At 41.1% G+C, this 22,812-nt stretch overlaps 2 protein-coding genes across 2 annotated transcripts; both read left to right on the top strand.

Annotated features, from left to right (window-relative positions):
• Positions 1–2,812: 2,812 nt before the first annotated feature.
• LOC311491864 (nuclear factor 7, brain-like) lies at positions 2,813–5,251 on the top strand (the record flags this gene model as incomplete). Its single annotated transcript, XM_084549915.1, has 1 exon — positions 2,813–5,251. The coding sequence occupies one exon, from the start codon at positions 2,813–2,815 to the stop codon at positions 4,211–4,213; it is 1,401 nt and encodes a 466-aa protein (XP_084406041.1). The 3' UTR covers positions 4,214–5,251.
• Positions 5,252–16,797: 11,546 nt separating this feature from the next.
• Positions 16,798–22,137, top strand: trmt10a (tRNA methyltransferase 10A). Its single transcript, XM_084553335.1, has 7 exons — positions 16,798–17,259; positions 17,717–17,900; positions 17,996–18,067; positions 18,169–18,243; positions 19,638–19,787; positions 19,880–19,985; positions 21,383–22,137. The coding sequence occupies exons 1-7, from the start codon at positions 17,051–17,053 to the stop codon at positions 21,577–21,579; spliced, it is 993 nt and encodes a 330-aa protein (XP_084409461.1). The 5' UTR covers positions 16,798–17,050; the 3' UTR covers positions 21,580–22,137.
• Positions 22,138–22,812: the final 675 nt, after the last annotated feature.

Genomic DNA, 22,812 nt, shown 5'->3' with positions numbered 1-22,812 from the left:
GTCATTTAAAGACGGAGAGGGTGAGAAGCCAGGTTCACATGGCCTCCGATCAGCAATTACATAAACACAACACGCTGCATAGCAGCAGAAAGCCCCGGCTGCACCGTGGGTGAACATTTGGAGTTCCCCTTCTCATTTGAGAATGACACCCACATACTGACGAGCTCAGTTATGTTTGTAAAGTAAACAGATAGTCGGACTCTAGAGGTTGGAGGAAAGTTGGCTTTTGAGTGGAAGGTTCCTAGTTTACAGTATTGCCTCTGAAGGCAGCAATGTCCTCAGGTGTCAGTAAAGGGCCCGGTTGCGATCTGAGAACCAACAGGGATCTTTTAAAGCTTCTAAAACACAATTAGATGAAGTTTGCTCTTGCTGTAATTTTCCTATATTAGAACTGTTATTGTTTCTGTGCTGACAATACCAAATGTTGATCTAGATTTAGTGCATGTGATTGTTTTAGTGGTACCTTGAACGGCAGACTCGAATTGGGTCTTACTCCTAAATACCTGCAAATAAATGGAAGTTCATTAGCGTCAAAATAAAGTCAGCAAACGCAAAATCTGAGACTGTAAGAGAGACTGTAGGAATTATGTGACACAATTTGACAAAGTTCAGTATTTACAGAGTTTTACGGCGACTCAAAGCATCTGAAATACACAACTAAATCAAGATGAGGTACAGATAATCAAAGATGATCTTTCCTCTGATTTTCCCTCTAAACCACATATGTCGATCGCAATCGACCAGTTGATCGCAAAGGTAGAGCGAGTGACATTCAAAAAATATGTTTTAGATGTTAGTCTGTCATCTGTCCTCACTATGGCATTTGACACTTGGATGGTAGAAGAGGAACGGTCCAAATCCTCTGGACAGCAGTCGGTTAAAAAAAAATGTCCTGTGGTAACAGAGAGAAGGAGGCTGCACATCAACTATTTGATAAAGTTATTAGACCTTTAGCTGCAGGGACACGGAGAAGGCTTCAGAGAAATAACCTGGCTACGCTATCCCATCGAGCAACACGCTGTGGAGTACTGTTAAATGCTAGTGATGGTGCTGAGGTGCTGCCTGTTTTTATACAGGCTATACATATCTGCAGCTCACAGTATGCAGCACATGAGCTGTCGAATATAGATTTCATTACTTTCTACTGTGTTTTTATTAGTGAGGTCATCAGAGACTAGTCGGTATCGACTTTAAAAAAAAAATCTTAAAAAGAATCCTGTTCAGTCCCAACACTGAAATGGAAAAATTAGCCAGCATGTTCTACTCAAAACCTCATTGGGTTCTTATCAAAGAACCTGTCCGAAAATCTCCAAAACCTTTGCCAACATGTGTTTCTCTAAAACCCTGGCTTTTTATATCCTGTGTACTCTCCCTGCATGGACTTCCTGTTTTGGATCATTACAAAATAGGTCAGCGGAAGGCCTGCTCAACCAAAAACCTCACATGACCACAATGTTCAGGTCATGTGACGGTCTTGCTTTATACTGTCGAGTGCTGACCACGGGATTTCACTTCCCTATGTCACAGTTACATTGGTTTAAGACCAGTAATCATTTCATTAGGCATTACCTTCTCAATCTCAGTCTTCTCAATTCTTTTTGCAGATGATAAGTCAGGTGTTTGGCGACATGCAGGCAGAACAGTCAACAGCCTCGTCTTATGTGGGTTCATCTGTTGTTGATTTCAACAATCGCAACTGTAGTACTGGATGGCATGCTCCTAATTGCAGAATATGCATGATCCTGTCACACATTGAATATTGTATTGTACATGCTGGTCGCTGGCAGGTGTAAATACATGCAAAATCATTGAATCACTCTATAAAAAATCTTTAAAGGTCTTTGATAGAAAACCAATGTCATTTCACATTTGTAACATCTTAAAAAAAAAAGCACAACTTACTGATCCTCGAGAATTTAAAATTTGCTTGTTTGATGTACAAGGTGTTACATGGACTTGCCCCACCTCCCATGTCTGACTTTCTTAAAAAACAGGGCTTCCTCTAGAGGGGACTGTGAGGTCCCACACAGAAAAGCAGTCTTTGGACAAAATGCTCTTTCTGTAAAGGTGAGTAAGATCTGGAACAGTCTCCCACTCTCCATGAGGGAGTAACCCACATTACAAACCTTCAAACCTCACCTCAAGCAGTGGTTGAATGCAAACCAGTCTTGTAACCATTGACTTTCATCTTCTTAGTAATGTACTGTCTTGTGGTGTGCTCTTATTGTGGTCTATTGTCCTGTCCTACGTCTTATAATGTTTTTGTGTAACCTGCCTAGGGACTGCGGATGCAAATTAGCATTGTTGCTATAGTGCCATAGTGTAGGTTATGTAACTCAGGGTTGATAAAGTTGAACATTGGTCGTGGTTGTGTGGTTTCACAGTAAACAGGATTTGGTCAAAGTCCTGTGCACGCATTATTGAAAGCCTCTTCCTTCCAGTTGTTCCAAATAACAAAATATTACTGGATTTGATTAATGAAAAATATTAAGATATTAAGTCCACATGATGTACACAAAAATAAATTGGAAAAATCTTTCAAAAATGCGAAGAGGCACTTTTGTATGACTTACGATAGAGTATTCTTTCTAAATCTTCTACACTACCAAGAAATGACGGACGATTGGTGGTATTTACAGGAATTGTCCTGATAACCTCCACCCATTCTCTGTCTGTTGCCATATAAATCAGGAAGCACAGTTTATTTGCTGAGAGCACAGGCGTGCGGCAGCGGCAGGCTTCTAGGGATTACTCGGAATTGCCGCTCTTTGGACGGATTGTGAGTCGACAAATGCCGAATTGTCACTTGGAAATGGCTTGTAAGATTTTTCAAGCAGAGAAAGACCTTTCTTGCGCAATCTGCCATGACATTTTTGACAATCCGGTCGTGCTATCATGCAGCCACAGCTTCTGTAAACTGTGTCTGCAGGAATGGTGGACAAATAAAGTGATTCTCGAATGTCCGATCTGTAAGAGAAGATCCTCAAAGAGTGACCCGCCCTGTAACTTGGTGCTGAAGAACCTATGTGAAGCCTTCTCACAGGAAACTCTTTCGAGGCCCGACGATCTTTGCGGTCTCCACTCAGAAATTCTGAAACTCTTCTGCATGAACCATCAGGAGCCGGTGTGTGTTGTCTGCCGAGACTCGAAAGCACACGCCTACCACAGCTTCAGACCGGTCGATGAGGCCACGCAGGATCACAAGAGGGAACTCAGAAATCGCCTAAAACCGTTATGGCACAAACTGGAGCACCTCCGTCAAGCAAAAGTTGTGTGGTGTCATGCAGCGAGGAAAATCAAGATTCAGGCTCGGCAAACAGAGAGGGCGATTGAGAAGCAGTTTGAGGAGCTTCACCAGTTTCTGCAAAGAGAGGAGAAGCTCAGGCTCGCCGCGCTGAAAGAGGAAGAGGAACAGAAGAGTCAGCTGATGCGGGCGAGGATCGAAGATTTCAGCAGAGAAATGTCAGCCCTGACGAAAACGATCAGAGCCACGGAGGAGGTGCTCAGAGCTAAAGATGTGCCATTCCTGCAGAACTTCTCGGCTGCAGTGAAAAGACTCCAGCAGCACCCCCTGCTGGATGATTCACGCCTTGCATCAGGATCTTTGATACACGCTGTCAAACACATGGGCAACTTGAGGTTCAACATCTGGAGCAAGATGAAGGACTTGGTCTCGTATTCTCCTGTCATCCTAGACCCCAACACTGCAGAGCCACACCTTAGGCTAACTCAGGACCTGGACACTGTAGTATATGTACACCAAGAGAACAAGACACGTCCAAAAAACCCAGAAAGGTTTGAAGACTACGTCACCGTTGTGGGCTCCGAGGGCTTTGACTCGGGGACTCACAGCTGGGACGTCGAGGTCGCGGATAACGAAAACTGGGCGGTGGGTGTTATAGGAGAGTCTGTGCAGAGGAATGCAGGAATGCAGACCGGATGCTGGAGCATACGGTTCCATGACGGCAAATACAAAGCGTTCTCGCCAACGGTTAGAGACAAAGTCCTCGTCGTGAAGAAGCCGCTCCAGAGGATCAGGGTGCATCTGGACTGCGGCAGACAGAAAGTGACGTTTTACGATCCAGACACGAACGCGAGCATTTACAGCTTCTCTAAGACTTCCAGCGAGAAGCTGTTTCCCTTCATCAACACTCTGCATACGGTCCCACTGAAGATAGCACCACTGAAGGTTTCTATAAAGTTAGAGCCATAGGCGGTGATGTTAATGATGGTTGTTAGAGTTGATGATAGAAAGATCTCTTATTTTGAGTCCACTAATTCACTTTAATAATTTACCAGATGTGTGGGTATATGTTATTTTGCTCTCTGGTGAGCAGAAAGACACTCTGTCAGCTGGTTTTAAAAGGCAAAATTCTATGTTAAACAACAGGTATTAAAGATATCAAGGTTAATTTAAGGAGGCTAGTTTGTGAGTGAAATTAGAATTGGTTTATTAGATTTATGAATAAAGCAAGGTTCATACCTCTGCGGGACATTGACTATGTAACCTATGTATGTACGTAACCTACGTATGTACATAACCTATGTATGTACGTGACCTACGTATGTACGTGACCTACGTATGTAACCTACATGTGTACGTAACCTACTTATGTACGTAACCTATACGTAACCTACGTATGTACGTAATCTACGTACGTACGTACGTAACCTATGTATGTACGCAACCTACGTACACAACCTACGTATGTACGTAACCTACGTAACCTACGTATGTACGTAACCTACGTACATAGCAGGTGTGAGCTATTTATACTTGTGCACTCGTCAGTCTGGCTTGCTCTGTAACAACTCCACCCAAACACTAGGCGATGCTGTGTCTTTTTTGCCAGTTGGATTAATTTTTGTTTCCACTTCCTGCTACACTTTCAACAATGGCGACTGAAACTTTCGCCCAACTTTCCCCGAAGACGTGTCGTACCAATGTTCGTATCTCCGAACCTCCTCAGTTAACCTTTCCTCCATGTGTTCCATCTTTATTGATCCAAAACAATCAATTAGAAAATTGCGGAGATGGAGAAGCAGCCGGAAATACTAAAGCAAAAACATGCTACTACCAAGCGGACCAATCACAGTTCAACATTTCTGGAGAGGTGCACATCAGGCTATGGAGCTAGAGTCTACGTAGCGTCTGGATTGACGCCGTATAAACCGCGCATGAATGGGAAGAAAAAGAGAATATCTGACCCGTCGAAATAAATTTTAATTTAGGATGTTTGACTGTGTTATATTAAAGACTTAGACTTTATTTGTTATTTAGATTTCCATCAAAATGAAATTTCGGTGCAGTGGGTCAGAGCACAGCAGGAATAGTGAACAGAAATGGTATATACAATTTACAGAAATGGTATATACAAAATAGAATAAATATACATTAAAATGGTTAAATGAACGCACATGTACGATGTTTGTTTTATTTAATCCATACACAAAACAGGTTTAACCCCCAGCAATCTTAGCCTATTATTTTGAATACTTTTGCCTCTATATACCACGTAAAAAAATATGTTTACCACACGCATGTTTGGGGTCTTCTTTTCAGCACACCCTCACCTAAACGAATGATCTGATAATTATTCTTTTCACTTTAACCTTTTTCTGCTTTGAAAACGTCACGATCTGGTCGGGCCAGCATAATCATAGACTGGCAAAGGTTAATAAGGTGTTGCTGCAGTCTAAAAAGTAAATTTAACTAGTGTTTTAGTTTAGGCGCGGGGACATGTTGTTGTCAGCGTGGATACCAGTGAACGTAGCTTGTCATTGTTCGTCACTGACACATAATGTCTGGTCTGCGATGAGAGACGGATAATGGCGTTCAAACTTAGTGAGTGACTAAGAGGGAGTTCATGAGAGGCCACGACTCAAAGTGACAATCACTCCGGGACTCAGAGCTGGCATCTGACATGTGCCTGCTGCCGTCAAGGAGTGTCATTGCTATGGGGCGATGGGGGGCTGCCTGGTCTGGTCTGGTCTAGGTTGGTGTTACATGTCTAAAGTAACATCCAGGTCCAAAAGAACAGAACATTGAATTGTCACAAGATGCTCAATGTTATTTACTTCTCCTGACAGTGCTTTTAATGTTATGGCTGATCGGTGTACGTGTGCGCACATGCTCCTGCTGTTTCATTCCCGTCTTTCCACATGAGTCACGCTCCACACTAATCACAAATCATCACGCAACTTGTAGACTGAGTGCGACATGCGTGCGGCATGCTTTTGTTTTATTATGGAGGAAACGTGCACCCCGGTCTGGGCCCCCCACCACAGGGTCCAATATAGACCGCAGAGCTGCACATCAACTCTTGGCCGGATTAACCTTTGAATTGCTTTGGGACTCTGCTGACATATAAGTCCCTCTAGTTAGCAGCATTTATGTAAATAACACAGTTTTCTTCCATGTATTTGTGTTTCAATGGTTGATGTTTTGTTTTGTTCTCTTGGTTCTCAACAGGGCCGAGCGCCGACTGGATGCTGCTCTTGGTTTGCAGCCTCTTCAATGTTTATTTTAAACGGGGAATTTACACTTTGCCTTTTTTCTTATTTGTACAACTACATATTTGCACTGTTGCTGCACTGTAAAAAAAAGTCAAAAATGCAAAATAACTTTATACACAGACCTATGTTCTGGACACTCCCTAAACACATCAGGCTTTAATTGTAGAAAATTTTTCACTTTGTCGATTGTAAGTTTGTGAATTTGTATTGTATTATTTATTTTTATAGTGAAAAATATTTTGGTGCCTGTAGATGATTCTCTATCAGGAACAACATCTCTTACCATCATGATATATAACTTAATGTTTGATTTCTTGTGTGTTGTTGCTTTAAAATGCAAGAGTCTGTATTTACTGCCATGCATTTTTATGGACATTAATTTGTCATAATTACCCAAATTCATTAACAAAATTCATCTTTTCATTCATTTTTAAATATTTGTCCAAAATTGGTGAAAAATCCTCAATCTTAGTTCGTGTGGTCAGAAAAAATTAAAAAGTGTAGCAAGTAGCAAACATATATATATGTGAGATTTATCTACAAAACCAGTTTTGGAAGCCGACCTGACTTCCCCTCCCCATGAATATTTTTTGCAGTGGAAAACTGGTCTGGAGTCTCTCCGTTGGGAACTGATAACACTCCCGCAAAGACCTGCTGGGCCAATCAAATCATGTGGGCGGGGCTTAAAGCTGTGATGGACAGAAAAGTAACAACAACGTCATCTGAACATTGTGGAGTTGAATTAGTTTACAACAAAATGGCTCTGACTGGTTACATGACTCGTATTCTGTTAAGAATTGAGTCTGGCTACGCCAAGCTGCAAGTTTTGCACTTGTACGCACAAATATTAAGATACGAGTGTAATATTTTCATTATTTGCGTTTATAAATGTTTTTGTGTTTCAAGCGTTTTGCGGTTTTGAAGGGAAAAGTTAGTTTAGCTGCTACGTGGCTACAGCAGGCAGAACAAAGAGACATACCGTTTAATCCATTAATTTCTGTGCGTGTCAGAGTTTTTACGACGCAGTATTGACTTCTGAGTTTATTGTTTTTGTACATAGCTGTTCACAGACTGTGGATCTGCTGGACAGTCCATTGTTTGTTACAGATGCATTCTGCTGCTTTGATTTAATAATAAAGGGTCAGTTTACCTGAATGGGAAAATAAAACTCCTTCGCAATAAAAGGGCGTGTTAGTGTGTTCCAATGATCAATGATGCACAGGTCCAAAGACTGATGGTGCTTGCGTTTCTTGTGTTTAATTGTTAAATTACATATAGTAATCATGTAAGACTACACCTGCTGTTTCAGCATAGTCCCACCAATCAAGATATGTATATGTTCAAATGATAGCCCTCTCACAGGGCAATAGTATTTATGATAGGTGCAAAGGAGGAGGTGAGGTAGCGTGGAGGATAGATGGGTTGACGAAACACTAGACGGTAAGCTGGGATGTCACTTCTTTGTTTTTAATTTCAAAAATAGGAAATGAAAACGCTGGTCTAGTCAAAACTAAGATTATTTTCTGTCTAAATCCTTTTTCAAAACTGCAATTTAGGCTCATTGCTGCCACCTGCTGTTTAGTTCTCAACTCTTACTTAAACAACACAACCCCTAGTGGACAAATTAGGAATAGGTGCCAATTTTATTTAAAAAATAAATAAATAAATAATTGCAGTTACTGTTGTCGCCTACCTAATTTTTGCACTTTGCAAACTCATCCCGCAGGGCCAGATTGGACCCCCTGACAGGCCGGGTTTTAGCCCACAGGGCGTATCTTTAACACCCCTGGTTTAAATCTTTTACCAGTCATAAAAGTTTTATTCTTCTTTCTCTCTGTGTCATTTCACCCCTGTAGGCCATAGGAAGATTTTTTTCTGGTATATAGTTATTTGTTTGTCAGCAGGCAGGTATTTATTTTTTGAATTTAGGTGAACTGACTCTTTAAGTGCAAATAATTTAAATATAACTAATACACTGGCAAAAAGAGCATCTCAGTATCTTTCATGGGTTCACAACAAAACTCGTTAACTGTGTTATTCTGTCATTTGCTTTTCTAAAACCGTGTATATTTCTCTTTAAATCCCCATGGAATCCACTTTTTGTGAACTCTCTGTACAAGTCATACTGAAGCTGATGTTAAATGTGCATGAGAATTTGCTCGTTTTATTTTTACCCGTCTTATTGGAAGACGCCTGTTGTGTAAATATTTCTTTTCCACAGGAGCATCTGATGCTTTTGACGCCTCACCGAGTAATTCTGCTTCTCCTGGGTCTTACTTGGATATTTTTGGGCTTTCAAACCACTGCGGGAACTTTCGGGACGGGCAGTAAATACGGTGAACGTAAAAGAAAGTAGGTTTGTCACATAAGGAAAAGTTGAGGATGTTGGAGACTTTACACATAAAGGTGTTGAAGGCGAAATGGACGGACTCTGGATTTTGTCTGGTAAAAGAGAAATGAAGCGACTGAAAAGTGTACAGTGCCTCGGTCAAGGCAAAGACGACGACTGTTGAATACGACGTGTTTTGTTTTTCTATGTTTTTCACTTTGACGTGTCTTTTCAGATGTACAGTGTCAAGAGTCTTGTATACTGCAAAGAACGCTACATGAGATGCTGCTGTTAAATATGTTTGTTTGCAATGTGAAAACTCAATAAACACAAAAACCCTTTTGCAAACCCTTCTTATCACTTGTTGAACCGGACAGATAAAAAGACCCAGAGTATGCGCTAAGTATCAGTTTTATTTGCCAGTGGTTTGACATCAGGCCACTTTTGTAGCCTATCTCCCTTCATCCATGTCTTCTTTTGCACACTGCTGAAGTCAGGATGTGGCCTAGCTTAGCATAAAGACTGAAAACAAGTGGAAACCGCCAGCCAGGCACTGTTCAGAGTTCAAAAAGGCATTGACCAACAACCTCTAAGGCTCACAAATTAACACTGTGTTCCTCACTGGAATCCAGACAGTTCCTTATTTGCAAAGCAAGTACAGCTCCCCCTGGTGACTGGCTGCAGTATAGGTCATAATCTCCACCTCCTCCATGTTAGTGGGCGGGACTTGGGCCAAACTAAAACACTAAAATACACATCAAATAATTTTTATTTTAAGGATGGTTTCCGTCCTTTTAGGGAGTTAATATAATGTTGATGAATGTTCAAGTGTCAATTTTTTGAATCAGTTTCGTTTTAGTTAGTTATTTGACAGTATGGAAACAGGATGTGACCTAATGGCGACCACCAGTTGCCATGCCAACCGTTCCGTAAAGCGGTCCTGTGGGAACGTGAGAGTTGTAAAAGACAACTACAAAAAAAAATAAGTACAGTATATAATCCAACATTTCCTTGTAACAGGTGGAGGTAGAGCAGAGTGTAGTATTGATTAAACGAAAACGCGAGGAAGTGTGGGCGGGGCATCGATATCGCTAGGCTCCACTCTCGGATCGTACTAATCAGACTCTGGCTACAAACTCGCAAGATGGCGGCGCCCGTATCCCCGAGAAAATAGCATGAGTTTGGCCAGTGAGAGGAAGTGGAGACGTGTAGTCCATATTTATATACAGTCTATGCTTTAAATCAGAGATGGATTAAGAAAAAATTCAGTAATACACAGGATAAGATGTTATAATCCCTTGTGCCAAAATCCCAGGCAAAACACATTTAGAGGCCCTGTTCAGCTAAGAGACCCTACCAAACCTATGGTCATATAATATGACAATTAACCGATTATCTACATAAACTAAGTAAAAGCTGCTGGCTTGTAAGCCCATTGAGCAGCATAGTTCAGACATTGTAAAACATGAACTAACTAAACGCTGCTGGCTTGTATGGCTCGCTCAGCAGCTAACCATAGCTACCATGTAACATGAAGACAACAGCAGTATGCAGCATATCATTGGGGTTTTAGAGAAAGACCTCAAGAAGGCAGCTAAAAGAAATACATCATTGCAGAGATGGGTAAAAACTGCCAGCAGGCCAGCTGCAGGATGTGAAGCATTTCGATAATGATAAAACACCATCCTACATAGTTTATTTAATGTAAAATAGGCCTATCTTATCAGAAGCATTTTCTGTAAGTTACAAACACTGCACTATACAATATACAGTATGTCCTATGCATAGTATTGTGAACATATAAATATGTTCTGTAGGGGGCTAACCCTGAAAGCACCTGTCCATGAGAGCATTTGAGAGACCAGTGATCAATTTGACCAAGATGTATAGATGTATAAGCCTTCTTATATTATCAGAAGAAGATCTGCCTTTTATAAAGTCTACTTGATCTGTATGTATAACATTTGGTAAAACTGTTTCAAGCCTCCGAGCTAGTACCTTGGCCAGTATTTTACTATCAACATTAATAAGGCTAATTGGTCTGAAATTAGCAGGATCAGTATGATCTCTCCCCCTCTTAGGGATCAATGAAATAAGAGCCGCATTAAAAGATGGTGGAAGTGAGCCAATCTCAAAAGCCTCCCGAATAACATCTGTCAACATTGGAGTTAATATATCTATGTATATAATATTCGCCTGGGAACCTGTCACTTCCAGGTGATTTCCCTGTTTGCATAGCTCAAATAGCATTTTTCACCTCTTCCTGAGACACAGGATTATCAAGAAGAGCAGCCTGCTCAGGAGATATAGTTGGAAGCTTTACATTTGTGAAAAATTCCTGCAATAATAATCATTTTGAGTGCCAGATGATCTATACAGATTCTCATAAAATTCTTGGAAAACATTGTTAATTGCCTGAGAGGACTTCACCAGAGAAGCCCCTGCTCTAATTGCCGAAATTGTGTGGGCACCCTGTGATAGACTGGCGACCTGTCCAGGGTGTACCCCGCCTTTCGCCCAATGACAGCTGGGATAGGCTCCAGCAGACCCCCGCGACCCTTAACAGGAAGAAGCGGTTACAGAAGATGAATGAATGAATGAATGATTCATGATTCTTGAGTCGTCTTTGATGGCCGGTTATATGAGCCAAATCTTTTTTTCCACCGCTACTGAATATTAATTAAAAGTGAATGTAAATTAAATGCTACTGAATGTGTCATTATTATCATTTAAAATAATAATAATAATAATAATAATAATAACAATAATAACAAAGTGACGGGTAAAAATATATTATGGCGGGATTTTTATGGCGGGATTTTTTTATGGCGGAACTTTTCCGTTGTCTGTTGACAGACAACGGAAAAGTCTAGCGCAACCTCTGGTCTGATTGTACATTTACACAAAGTTCAATAGATGCGTGGTCTGACAGAGACATAGCATTGATATTGCTGTCAGTGACTGCATTGGTCAAGCCCTGAGAGATCAGAAAAATATCGATCCTCGAGTATGATTTGTGACAGTGTGAGTAAAATGTGTATTCCTGTTTCTTTGGATTGACTAATCGCCATATATCAATTAAACCATTGTCCTCCATCAGCATGTGAATGGCGGCTCTATCCTTTGGTGCTGGAGTTTCCTACTGAGCTTGCACACACCTTCGTAGTGTGATAAGGAAAAATAGAGATCTTGCATTGATCACAACAATCATAACACTTTTTTATTATTTGAACACTTACACTCTTAATTGTTTTGAATAGGTGAGCCAAATGATAATGCCCAGATTAGTGCACTGTCCTTGACGAAATGTCCAGGTTAGAGCAATAGCCCCTCAAAATGTCTGTGCACGTTCCTGTGACAGAGTGCATGTCTAAGCACTCTGTCAGCTGGTTTGTTAAACAACAGGTGTTAAAGATATCAACGTTAATTTAAGGAGGCTAGTTTATGAGTGAAATTTGAATTTGTTTGTTAGATTTATGAATAAAGCAAGGTTCATACCTCTGCGGGACATAGACTCCACAACGTATGTACATAATCTACGTATGTATGTAACCTACGTACGTAACCTACGTATGTATGTAATCTATGTACATACGTAACCTACGTATGCACGTAACCTATGTACATAACCTACGTATGTACGTAACCTATGTATATGTATGTACTAACCTACGTATGTATGTAACCTACGTATGTAACCTACGTATGTAAGTAACCTACATGCATAACCTACATATAAACCGTGCATGATTGGAAGAAAAAGAGAATATCTGACCCAACCAAATCAATTTTAATTTAGGATGTTTAACTATGTTAAATTAAAATGGTTAAATTAAGGCACATATACAGTACATTTGTTTTATTTAATCCAAACACAAAATATGTTTACCACACGCATGTTTGGGGTCTTCTTACCACTCCGACTGGTCCTACGAGAAACTAGTGCTTGCAAAAGGTTCCTAGGATTTTTTTTGAATGTGCACAAACCAACATTGGAGTATTACATACATTATTTCGGCTGCAGTCTGAGCGGAAACAGTGCGTTGTGAACCCGTGTTTTAATTTAGGCACGGGGACATGTTGTCAGCGTGGAAACCAGGGAACGCAGCTTGTCATTGTTCGTCACTGACACACAATGTCTGGTCTGTGATGAGAGACAGATAATGGCGTTCAAACTTAGTGAGTGACTAAGAGGGAGTTCATGAGAGGCCACGACTCAAAGTCAAAATCACTCCGAGACTCAGAGCTGGGCAGCATCTGCCTGCTGCCGTCAAGGAGTGTCATTGCTATGGGTTGATGGGGGTCTGGTCTGGTCTAGGTTGGTGCCACATGTCTAAGCAACATCCAGGTCCAAAAGAACAGAACACTGAATTGTCACAAGATGCTCAATGTTATTAACTTCTCCTGACAGTGGTCTTAATGTTATGGCTGATTCATGTACGTGTGCGCACATGCTCCTGCTGTCGCGTTCCCACCACAGGGTCCGATATAGACCGCAGAGCTGCACATCAACTCTTGGCTGGATTAACCTTTGAATTGCTTTGGGACTCCGCTGACATTTAAGTCCCTCTAGTTAGCAGCATTTATGTAAATAACATAGGTGAAACAGTTTTTTTCCATGTATTTGTGTTTTAATGTTTGATGTTTTGTTTTGTTCTGTTGTTCTCAACAGGGCCGAGCGCCGACTGGATGCTGCTCTGCACTCCGTAAACACGTCAGGCTTTAATTGTAGAAAATTCTTCACTTTTTCGATTGTAAGTTTGTGAATTTGTAATTTATTGTTGTAGTGTAAAGTCTATTGGTGCCTGTAGATGACTTGATCAGGAAGAACATCTCTTACTGTCATAATATAGAACTTAATGTTTGAATTCTTGTGTGTTGTTACTTTAAAATGCAAGAGTCTGTATTTACTGCCATGTATTCTTATGGATATTCATTTGTCATAATTAACCAAATTCATTAACAAAATTCATCCTGCAGTGAACCTGCACCCTGTAGATAGCCTAGAAATCTCTCATTCTTCACTTGTCCTGCACATGTCATATACAACAGTGGTATATCCCATTTAAACATATGATGTATAATATTAGAATCTTTAATTTTAATTTTCTGATCACAGTGTTTTTACAACACAGTACTGACGTCTGAGTTTGTTTTATTTGTGAATAGCCGTTCACAGACTGTGGATCTGCTGGACAGTCCATTGTTTGTCACAAACAATGGAGGGGCGGGAGGGTTATGGGTTGACAAAACATTGACGGTTAGCTGGGATGTCTTGTAGTCTGTATAGTCTTGTATACTGCAAAGGACGCTACATGAGATGCTGCTGTTAAATATGTTTGTTTGCAATGTGAAAACTCAATAAACACAAAAACCCTGCAAACCCTTCTTATCACTCGTTGAACCGGACAGATAAAAAGACCCAGAGTATGTGCTAAGTATCAGTTTTATTTGCCAGGGGTTTGACATTAGGCCACTTTTGTAGCCTATTCATCTTCATCCATGTCTTCTTGTGCACACTGCTGAAGTCAGGATGTGGCCTAGCTTAGCATAAAGACTGAAATCAAGTGGGAAGTTCAAAAAAGGCTTTTACCAACAACCTAAGGCTAACAAATTAACGCCGTGTTCCTCACTGGAATCCAGACAGTTCCTTATCTGCAAATCAAGTAGAGCTCCCCCTGGTGCCTGGCTGCAGTATAGGTCATAAGCTCCGCCTCCTCCATGTTAGTGGGCGGGGCTTGGACCAAACTAAAACATTAAAATATGCATGGTTTCTGTCATTTTAGGTAGTTAATATAATATTGATGTATGTTCAAGTGTCAATTTTATGGATAAGTTTCGTTTTAGTTATTTGACGCTATAGAAACAGGATGTGACCTAATGGCAACTACCAGTTGCCATGCCAACCGCTCCGTAAAGAGGTCCTGTGGGACCATGACAGTTGTAAAAAATAAATAAAAACAAGTACAATATGTAATCCAACATTTCCTTGTAACTGGTGGAGGTAGAGCAGAGCGTAGTATTAGTTAAACGAAAACAGGAGTGAGTCTGGAGGAAGTGTGGGCGGGGCATCAGTATCGTGGCTTTACGTGGTTCCACTTTCAGACCGTAATGATCAGACTCTGGCTCCAAAGTGGCAAGATGGCGCCGCCCGTATCCCCGAGAAAATAGTGTCAGTTTGCCCGTTGAGAGGAAGTGGAGACGTGTTAGTCCATATTTATATACAGTCTATGCTCTAAATCGACTAGTTATACTTGTCTTAACTTCCTATTACAGTGATATCTAAGGTCATGCTAGCAGATCTTGTAAAACTAAAAATTTAAGTGTATAAAGCTGAAAAATGTTAAATATTCTGCACCTAAATAGTGTTTTTTTTCTTCTTCTTCTAAACTTAACCATACAAAGCACTTGTGCCATCTGGAGCAACTTGGGGTTCAGAGTCTTGCCCAAAGACATATGGGCATGGTGGAACTGAAACACCAACCTAAGAACCAAAGAAGAAGAAGAAGTTGTACAAAAAGGACAATTTTGCCATGAGTTACATTCTGAAAATTACAAAATATGCATTTCAAACCATTAAGGAAGAAAGTGGAAAGAAAAAGATCGGTACTGCTTGATTCATCGAGCCTCTGGAACAGATGACGCCTCTGAGTGCAGGTAACCTTCCACCACGTCAGGTAAGTCCTGCTGGATTTGGGATCTCAGGGCCGCTAACGAGGAGCCATTTTGGGGAAACGAACAAACAAACCTGGTCAAATACAGACAGACTATTTCAATATCTATCATGACAGCATAACCACTGCAGCAGCTTAGCATAATGACATAATGGAAGCCCCATCCAGACCACCACTGAATTTCACTCATGTTTTCCATTGTCTATTTCAAATCCCACTCAGCATTCACAACTTAAAGGCAGGCAGAAAAGTGGCTTAGCGCTGATGATGCCGGTATGTGTCCTAAATAAAGGCTTCCATGTTGGCCGCGGTCCCATACGGTAAGTGGGTTAGGAGGGGGCGGAAGTATGCAGGGGTTGTGTTGCAGAGCTCTGACTGTACATTCACATCTGAATCCCTTATATTTAACACATACCTTTGACTGATTTTGCAACACATCCTGCAGTTAACACTCATTTTAGAAGGTTGCAGTGGCTAACACTTTCAGTAATGACGTCTTTTTAAATAGATTAGCTTTAGATTTAGTGCATTTAGCTCACCTAATGTATTCCAAAGCAAGGTAAGAGAAATACATTTAAAAACATGACATAATATATACACAGCCAATTCATTTATAAATTGGAAATGTGCTTTTTGTAAATCAGAGCAAGATTTTATTTATGAATGCTCATTATGTGTCACATTCAGGAAGGAAAGGCCTTAAATTGTTTATTTTTTTATTTATAGTAGGTAAAATCTCACAGGTAATAGTTATAGAAGGGGATTATGTCTTCATTTACTTTAAGTGTTATTATTTTATTTGGAAAATTATATGAAGTCTGCACCTTCACTCAAATCGTTCCTTGTTGAATTTAAATTAAATATACATTCAGAATTATTTAAGCACATTTAGTTATCTTAACCTACTTCATAATTCTGCCACCTTTATTATTAATATATTGTTATATATTATTTGAATCAAGTTAATTTAACTATTCCTTTCCTGGATTTTGTCCAATGTGTTTATAAAATGCTGCCTTCAGGTGCTCCTCGTTATTTCTGCGTCTCGTTTCGTAGCATCGGTACTGTTTTCCCTTTAATTAAAATTAACGCTATTTTGTAATATAAAGCGTATCGTGAAAGAATATTGTCTTCTATTAAGTGAATCAAAATAATAATCATAATAATAACAAAAATGCAACGTATTTTTATCAGCTGATTAAGTTTGTTATGCTTCTCCTGGCGCCCGAATGCATCTGGCGCTCCTAAATGACGTCACGCATGCGCCAAAATATAACATGTGAAACTGTGTGGCTGGTTTGAGCCGGGCAGTTCCTCAACTGTTTAAGTTAATACTTTAGTTTGTGTTTCTGTCTGCGGTGTGAAACAAGAAAGATGAAGAATTAATTTTTTAATGCGAACTCATAAAGAGGAAGTGTTTTTTTTATTTTTTTATTGGCTAATGCCGCCTGTTAGCTTTCTAGCATCGACGGCTAGCAGCTGACACGGCAGCGTTAGCAGCAGTGGTGGTGGGACATCGTCACTCACATCCATGGCAGACGACGGCGTGAAAAGCGAGTCCCCGGCCCAGCGGGAGAAGGACAGCGGGGACGGTGAGAGCGGAGGACAGGGGACCGGGACCGGGACCGGGACCGTGAGCAGTAACGGAGAAGCCGCAGCGGAAAACCAGACTCTGTCCAAAAGGCAACGGAAGAAACTTCTGAAGCAGCAGAAGTGGGAGGAAGAGAGGGAGCTGCGAAAGTGCGTGAGCTGATTTAATCAGTGTTAAGACTGATAAGTGTTCATTTGTGATGGTTAAATATAAGCACCGTAGTGTTATTTTAAAGGTAGCACAGACCTTCACCTCAGCCACGCCAGACTCCATTCAAATATCAGTCAATTTAAGGTTTTCTTGCTCCTGGTCTCTTTTATGTCCATAATAGCAAAACAGCACAGTCACATCATGTATCTGTATGGCAGTGTTGTTCTTTCGGCTAAATGCCAACTAAGAAAATCTTATACAGCAGCTTGTGTTGTGGTTTCAACCTTAAAACCACTGACAGGAGAAGTAAAACATTCTCTGATGAGTCCCAACTGTTATAGACGTACCTACACAATATTAGGAAGGTGGTAGTAATGTATCGGTGTGTCAGCCACCCTGATATCCTACATTTTCTTAGAGCTTGTTTCATCAGCAACCGTCTCGTTCCCGCCGCAGGCAGAGGCGAAAGGAGAGGAAGCAGCAGCGTCGGCTCCAGAGGCAGAATCACCAGGACGAGGAGGGAGGAGGAGGAGGAGGAGGAGACTGCCCGGGCGCCAGGAAGCGTCTGCGCCGAGAGGTGGCGCCCAGCTCCCTGAGGCTGGTGGTGGACTGCAGCTTCGACAGCCTCATGCTCGTCAAGGTGAAAGAGAAATTAAAGAGCTGGCCCTCTGCTTTCCTTCAGGTTCACGCTAGAATGTTTTTATCTCACGACCAAGCATCTTGTCGCTTCTTCAGGACGTCGGGAAGCTTCACAAACAGATCCAGCGGTGCTACGCGGAGAACCGACGAGCCTTACACCCAGTGCAGGTCAGCGTCTAGTGCGTCTATATCAGCAAGCATTACTATCACCCTCTGAAGTCCAGTATTTGCCCGATAACCTTATGTAACCGTTGGTTTTACTTCTCCAGTTGTATCTTACCAGTCTGGGAGGACAGCTGAAACAGAGCATGGATGAAAAGGACAAAGGATGGGTAAACTGGAAGGTAAGGAGCCAGATTTATACAAATAATCCATAAATAACAGCCTATAGTTTTGCTACATGATAAAAGATACAAAATTAGAGTTTCTACCGGAGTGCCAGTCCACATAAATAACTATTTAGTCCATAGACTTTATATAAATATGGACAATGCGTCTCCACGTCCTTGCATTGGCCAAACTGACGCTTTTTTCCCCGAGGAAATGGGCGGTGCCATCTTGCGACTTTGTAGACCTCCACCAGTTACAAGAAAATATTGGATTATACACTGTACTTGTTTTAGTTTGGCCCAAGTCCCGCCCACTAACATGGAGGAGGCGGAGCTTATGACATATACTGCAGCCAACCACCAGGGGGAGCTCTACTTGCTTTGGCCGTTCCGTCGTCCATCTTTTTATACAGTCTATGTCACGTTCTTTAACGTTTGATTTTGGTTCATGGCTGATAAAATAAAAATAAATCCCCAAAGATCAGCCTGGGCTACAAACTCAGTCCAGATCTTCTGGCTAGTAGTGAAATATGCCACAAATCTCTGAAACCGATGACATTAGTTTTGTTTTTAAAGATTCTCTAGTTCAGGGGTGTCGAGCTCATTTTAGTTCGGGGGCCGCATTCGACCCAGTTTGATCTCAAGCTGGGCCGGATCAGTAACATAACAGAATAAAAATCTATAAGTAACGACAACTCCAGATTTTTTCCAGTTGTTTTAGTGCAAAGAAGAATAAGTAAATTAGGAGAACGTTTACATTTAATGAAATATCCTTTTCTTTCTTAAGAAAAATAAGTTCAATTTGGGAACATTGTCGTCTGCTGTTTAGTCCTGGGTCTCAGTGTTGTGTTCTGTCCACTACTCTTACTAAAACAGTGGACAAATTAGCGTTAGCAGCTACTTTCATTCATGCTGCGGGGCCAGATTAGACCCTCTGGCGGGACGCCTTTGGCCCACGGGCCGTATGTTCGACACCAGCGACCTAGTTAGAAATGTTGCTGCAGTCTCGCGAGGCTGGATTAAGTCAATGAGATTAAACCACGTGTGAGGGACATCCAAAAGTCCAATCCTGAGTGCACCGTCAGGCCTGAAGGCTGATTGGATTTTAAAAAGTACGCTGACGGTGCAGAGCTGCAGAAGACGAAGAGGCAAAACCAAATGCAAGATGTGCCAGCTAGGGGTAGAAGAATGTGGAAATCAGGACCTTGTGAATTAGAACTGAATTAATTCAGGAAATCAGTAGTGACACTACTGAAGCTGGCGTTTTTATCCAGAAGTGACCATATTTGGATAAGTCAACCAGATATGTCAATCGAGCCGGACACGTCCCCCCACAAACCTATTATTACGTAAAGCACCACCAGCACACTGATCTTGAGTGAATTTAGCTGTCTGTGTGTTGTGTGCAGGACATTACCATTAAAACGGAGCACTACAGTGAAGTTATGGCCAAGGAGGAGCTGGTGTACCTGACCTCAGACTCCCCCAATGTGCTGGAGGAGCTGGACCAAAAGAAGGCTTACATAATAGGAGGCCTGGTGGACCACAACCACCACAAGGTCTGTATGTCTGTCCGTCCGCCCGTCTTCGCAGCTGCGGCAAATCATTGTTTGTGATCTGGTTGGTTAACCCGGCTGCGTTTGGTTTGCAGGGAATTACCTTTGAGAAGGCGAAGGAGCTGGGGATCGAGCATGCGCAGCTTCCTCTGAGCAGCTTTGTCAAAATGAACAGTCGGAAGGTTCTGGCTGTCAACCACGGTGAGGACAAATATCAGAACTGGCATTTTAGAGGCAGGGAGTACAAATTATGAGGGCCAACTGAGACACTATGGTCACATTAATGGAGCTTTAGACAGGATTTGCTGACAAACTATCAGCAGCTAGCTTAGCATCAAGGCTCTTTTAAGGTACTATGGGACATAGACGTCTATGCCGGTGCTAGCCATTTATACTTGTGTTCTCGTCAGTCTGGCTCGCACTGTAACAACTCCACCCAAACACTAGTCGACGCTGTGTCTTTTTTACCAGTCGGGTTAATTTTTGTTTCTACTTCCTGCTTCATTTTCAACAATGGCCAATAAAAACTTTCGCTGAAATTTCACCAAAGACGAGTCATACAAATGTTTGTATCTCTGAACCTCCTCAGTTAACCTTTCCTCCATGTGTTCCATCTTTATTGATCCAAAACAATCAATTGGAAACATCATAGATGGAGAAGCAGCTGTAAATACTAAAGCGGAAACACACTACTACCAAGCGGACCAATCGCAGCTCTTGAGGTCTACGTCGTTGTGACGCGTAGTTAAATTGTTGGGGGAGGTGCACATCTGCGCTGTCGCCGTAGCTACTATGTGAAATTGGCGCAGAAGCCTAAACTAAAGTATTAGCGTTGACGACACGCTTCTCTCTGCTGAAATCTCACCCTACAGGTTCAAGCTGCCTTTAAAAACTTAAGGGCCATTGCCCATAATTGTAGCTAAGATTTTTTTAGGCTAGCTAAGAAAAAAAATAACGTTACAACCAAAATCTTGATCTTTTAGTTGTTGGGGGGACTTTGATGGTGTTCAAGTTGAAGCTGCTACTAGCCTGTTATTTCTTGGGTTTTTGTTTCCAGCTGCTCTCTGCGAAAATGTCGGCTAGGCCACAGTTTGCCTCTGTCCAGAGCATAGACTGTATATAAATATGGACAGCACGTCCCCACTTCCTTGCATTGACCAAACTGAGGCTATTTTCCAAGGGACATGGGTGGCGCCATCTTGGAAATGTTGGGTTATACACTTTACTTATGTTTACATTTTTTGTTTTACAACTCTTATGGAACAGCTTGGAACTTTACGGAGCGGTTGGCATGGCAACTGGTAGTCGCCGTTATGTCACATCCTGTAGCATCCAATAACTAAAACGATTATATTAAGTGGCTGAAATGACAGAAACCATCCTTGGAAAAATTATTTGATGTGTATTTTAGTATTTTAGTTTAGTCCCGCCCACTAACATGGAGGGGGTGGAGCTTATGACCTATACTGCAGCCAGCCACCAGGGGGAGCTCTACTTGATTTGGCTTCACCTTTGATCAGCAGTTCATCTGTTTATCTTTATACCGTCTATGTTTGCTACCTTTTGTGAGGTTCTGACAGTGTTTTCCTCTCCTTCAGTGTTTGAGATCATCCTGGCGTATCTGGAGAAGGGCAGCTGGCAGGAGGCCTTCTTCACCGTCCTGCCTCAGAGGAAAGGAGCAGTGGCCGTCAAGCAGGACGGAGCAAACACTCAGGATAAAGAGGAGGAGGAGGAGGAGGAAGACTCTGATTCTGACTCGGACCCCGACACAACAGAGCAAACGGAGAAAAGTTGAAAACTTACAACAAACGGACAACTTCTAAAACTGATGCTATGAGAATGAAAGATGGAAGAAAAAGAAAATATTTAGATTTGTTTATGTCAAATCTCTGTTCAAGAGCTAAGATTCTGTTTTTGACATTTTCACTCTTGGATTTTTTTTTTTTTTTACCAGATATTTATTTAAAATATTTTACTTCTTCATCTTTTATGGAAACTTAGTTGAATAATTTTATTACATTTGTTGGAAGATTTATACGAATTCAGGAACTTTTTCTTTTTTAATTTGTTTGGAAGTGGAAAGTGACGCTGTGCCACCTGTGCCAAATGAACCCGTTTAAAAGAAAAGATTTCAAAAAGTATAAAGGCAGCATTTGTTCTTGAAACTGTGTTCTTGTTACTGAGAGTATTTTGTTTAATATGAAGAAGAATTGAGGAGTTACACAGCAATCAGCCACAACATTATGACCACTGATAGGAGAAGTAAACATTGACAAGACCCATGTCTATTCTCTGATGAGTCAAAATTACTGTTTTGGAGGCAACAAGGGAGATGTACACAATAAGAAAAATAATAATAATGTGGAAAAAAATAAACCAAAAAAACATGGAAATAAAAGAAATAACTGGAAATATAAAGGGAAATAAATAAAACAAGTATTTTCTTTGAGTTTCTGTAAATTAAACAATTGCGTCACAATTAAGATTTTTGTAGACGACAACTTGTTGTTATTGTTTTATTTATTCCTCTTTATACACTACCTGGCCGAAAAAAAAAAGTCTCCACCTGGATTTAACTAAGCAAATAGGTAGGAGCCTCCTATTGGATAATTACTGCATGTGTGATTATCTTTCAGCTGGCAACAAGTTATTTAACACCAACTGATGCAATGAGTAGCTTCTCATTTCTTAAACAACCATGTCTAAAGACACATCCTGTGGTCGTGGAAAATATGTTAGTTTGAGAAGGGTCAAATCATTGGCATGTATCAAGCAGAGAAAACATCTAAGGAGATTGAAGAAACTACTAAAACTGGGTTAAGAACTGTCCAACGCATTATTAAAAACTGGAAGGATAATAGAGGAACCATCATCTTTGAGGAAGAAATGTGGTGTAGCCTTAAGAAAACCACTAATCAGTGAGGCTAACTGTGAAAAAGGCTTCAGTTTACTAGGGAGCATAAAGATTGGACTCTGGAGCAATGGAAGAAGGTCGTGTGGTCTGATGAGTCCAGATTTACCCTGTTCC

The sequence above is a fragment of the Chelon labrosus genome (genome assembly GCF_963514085.1).
Source record: "Chelon labrosus genome assembly, chromosome: 1".
Taxonomy (NCBI): domain Eukaryota; kingdom Metazoa; phylum Chordata; class Actinopteri; order Mugiliformes; family Mugilidae; genus Chelon; species Chelon labrosus.
The sequence above is the reverse complement of the archived record's forward strand: the minus strand, read 5'-3'. Positions and strand labels throughout refer to the sequence as shown.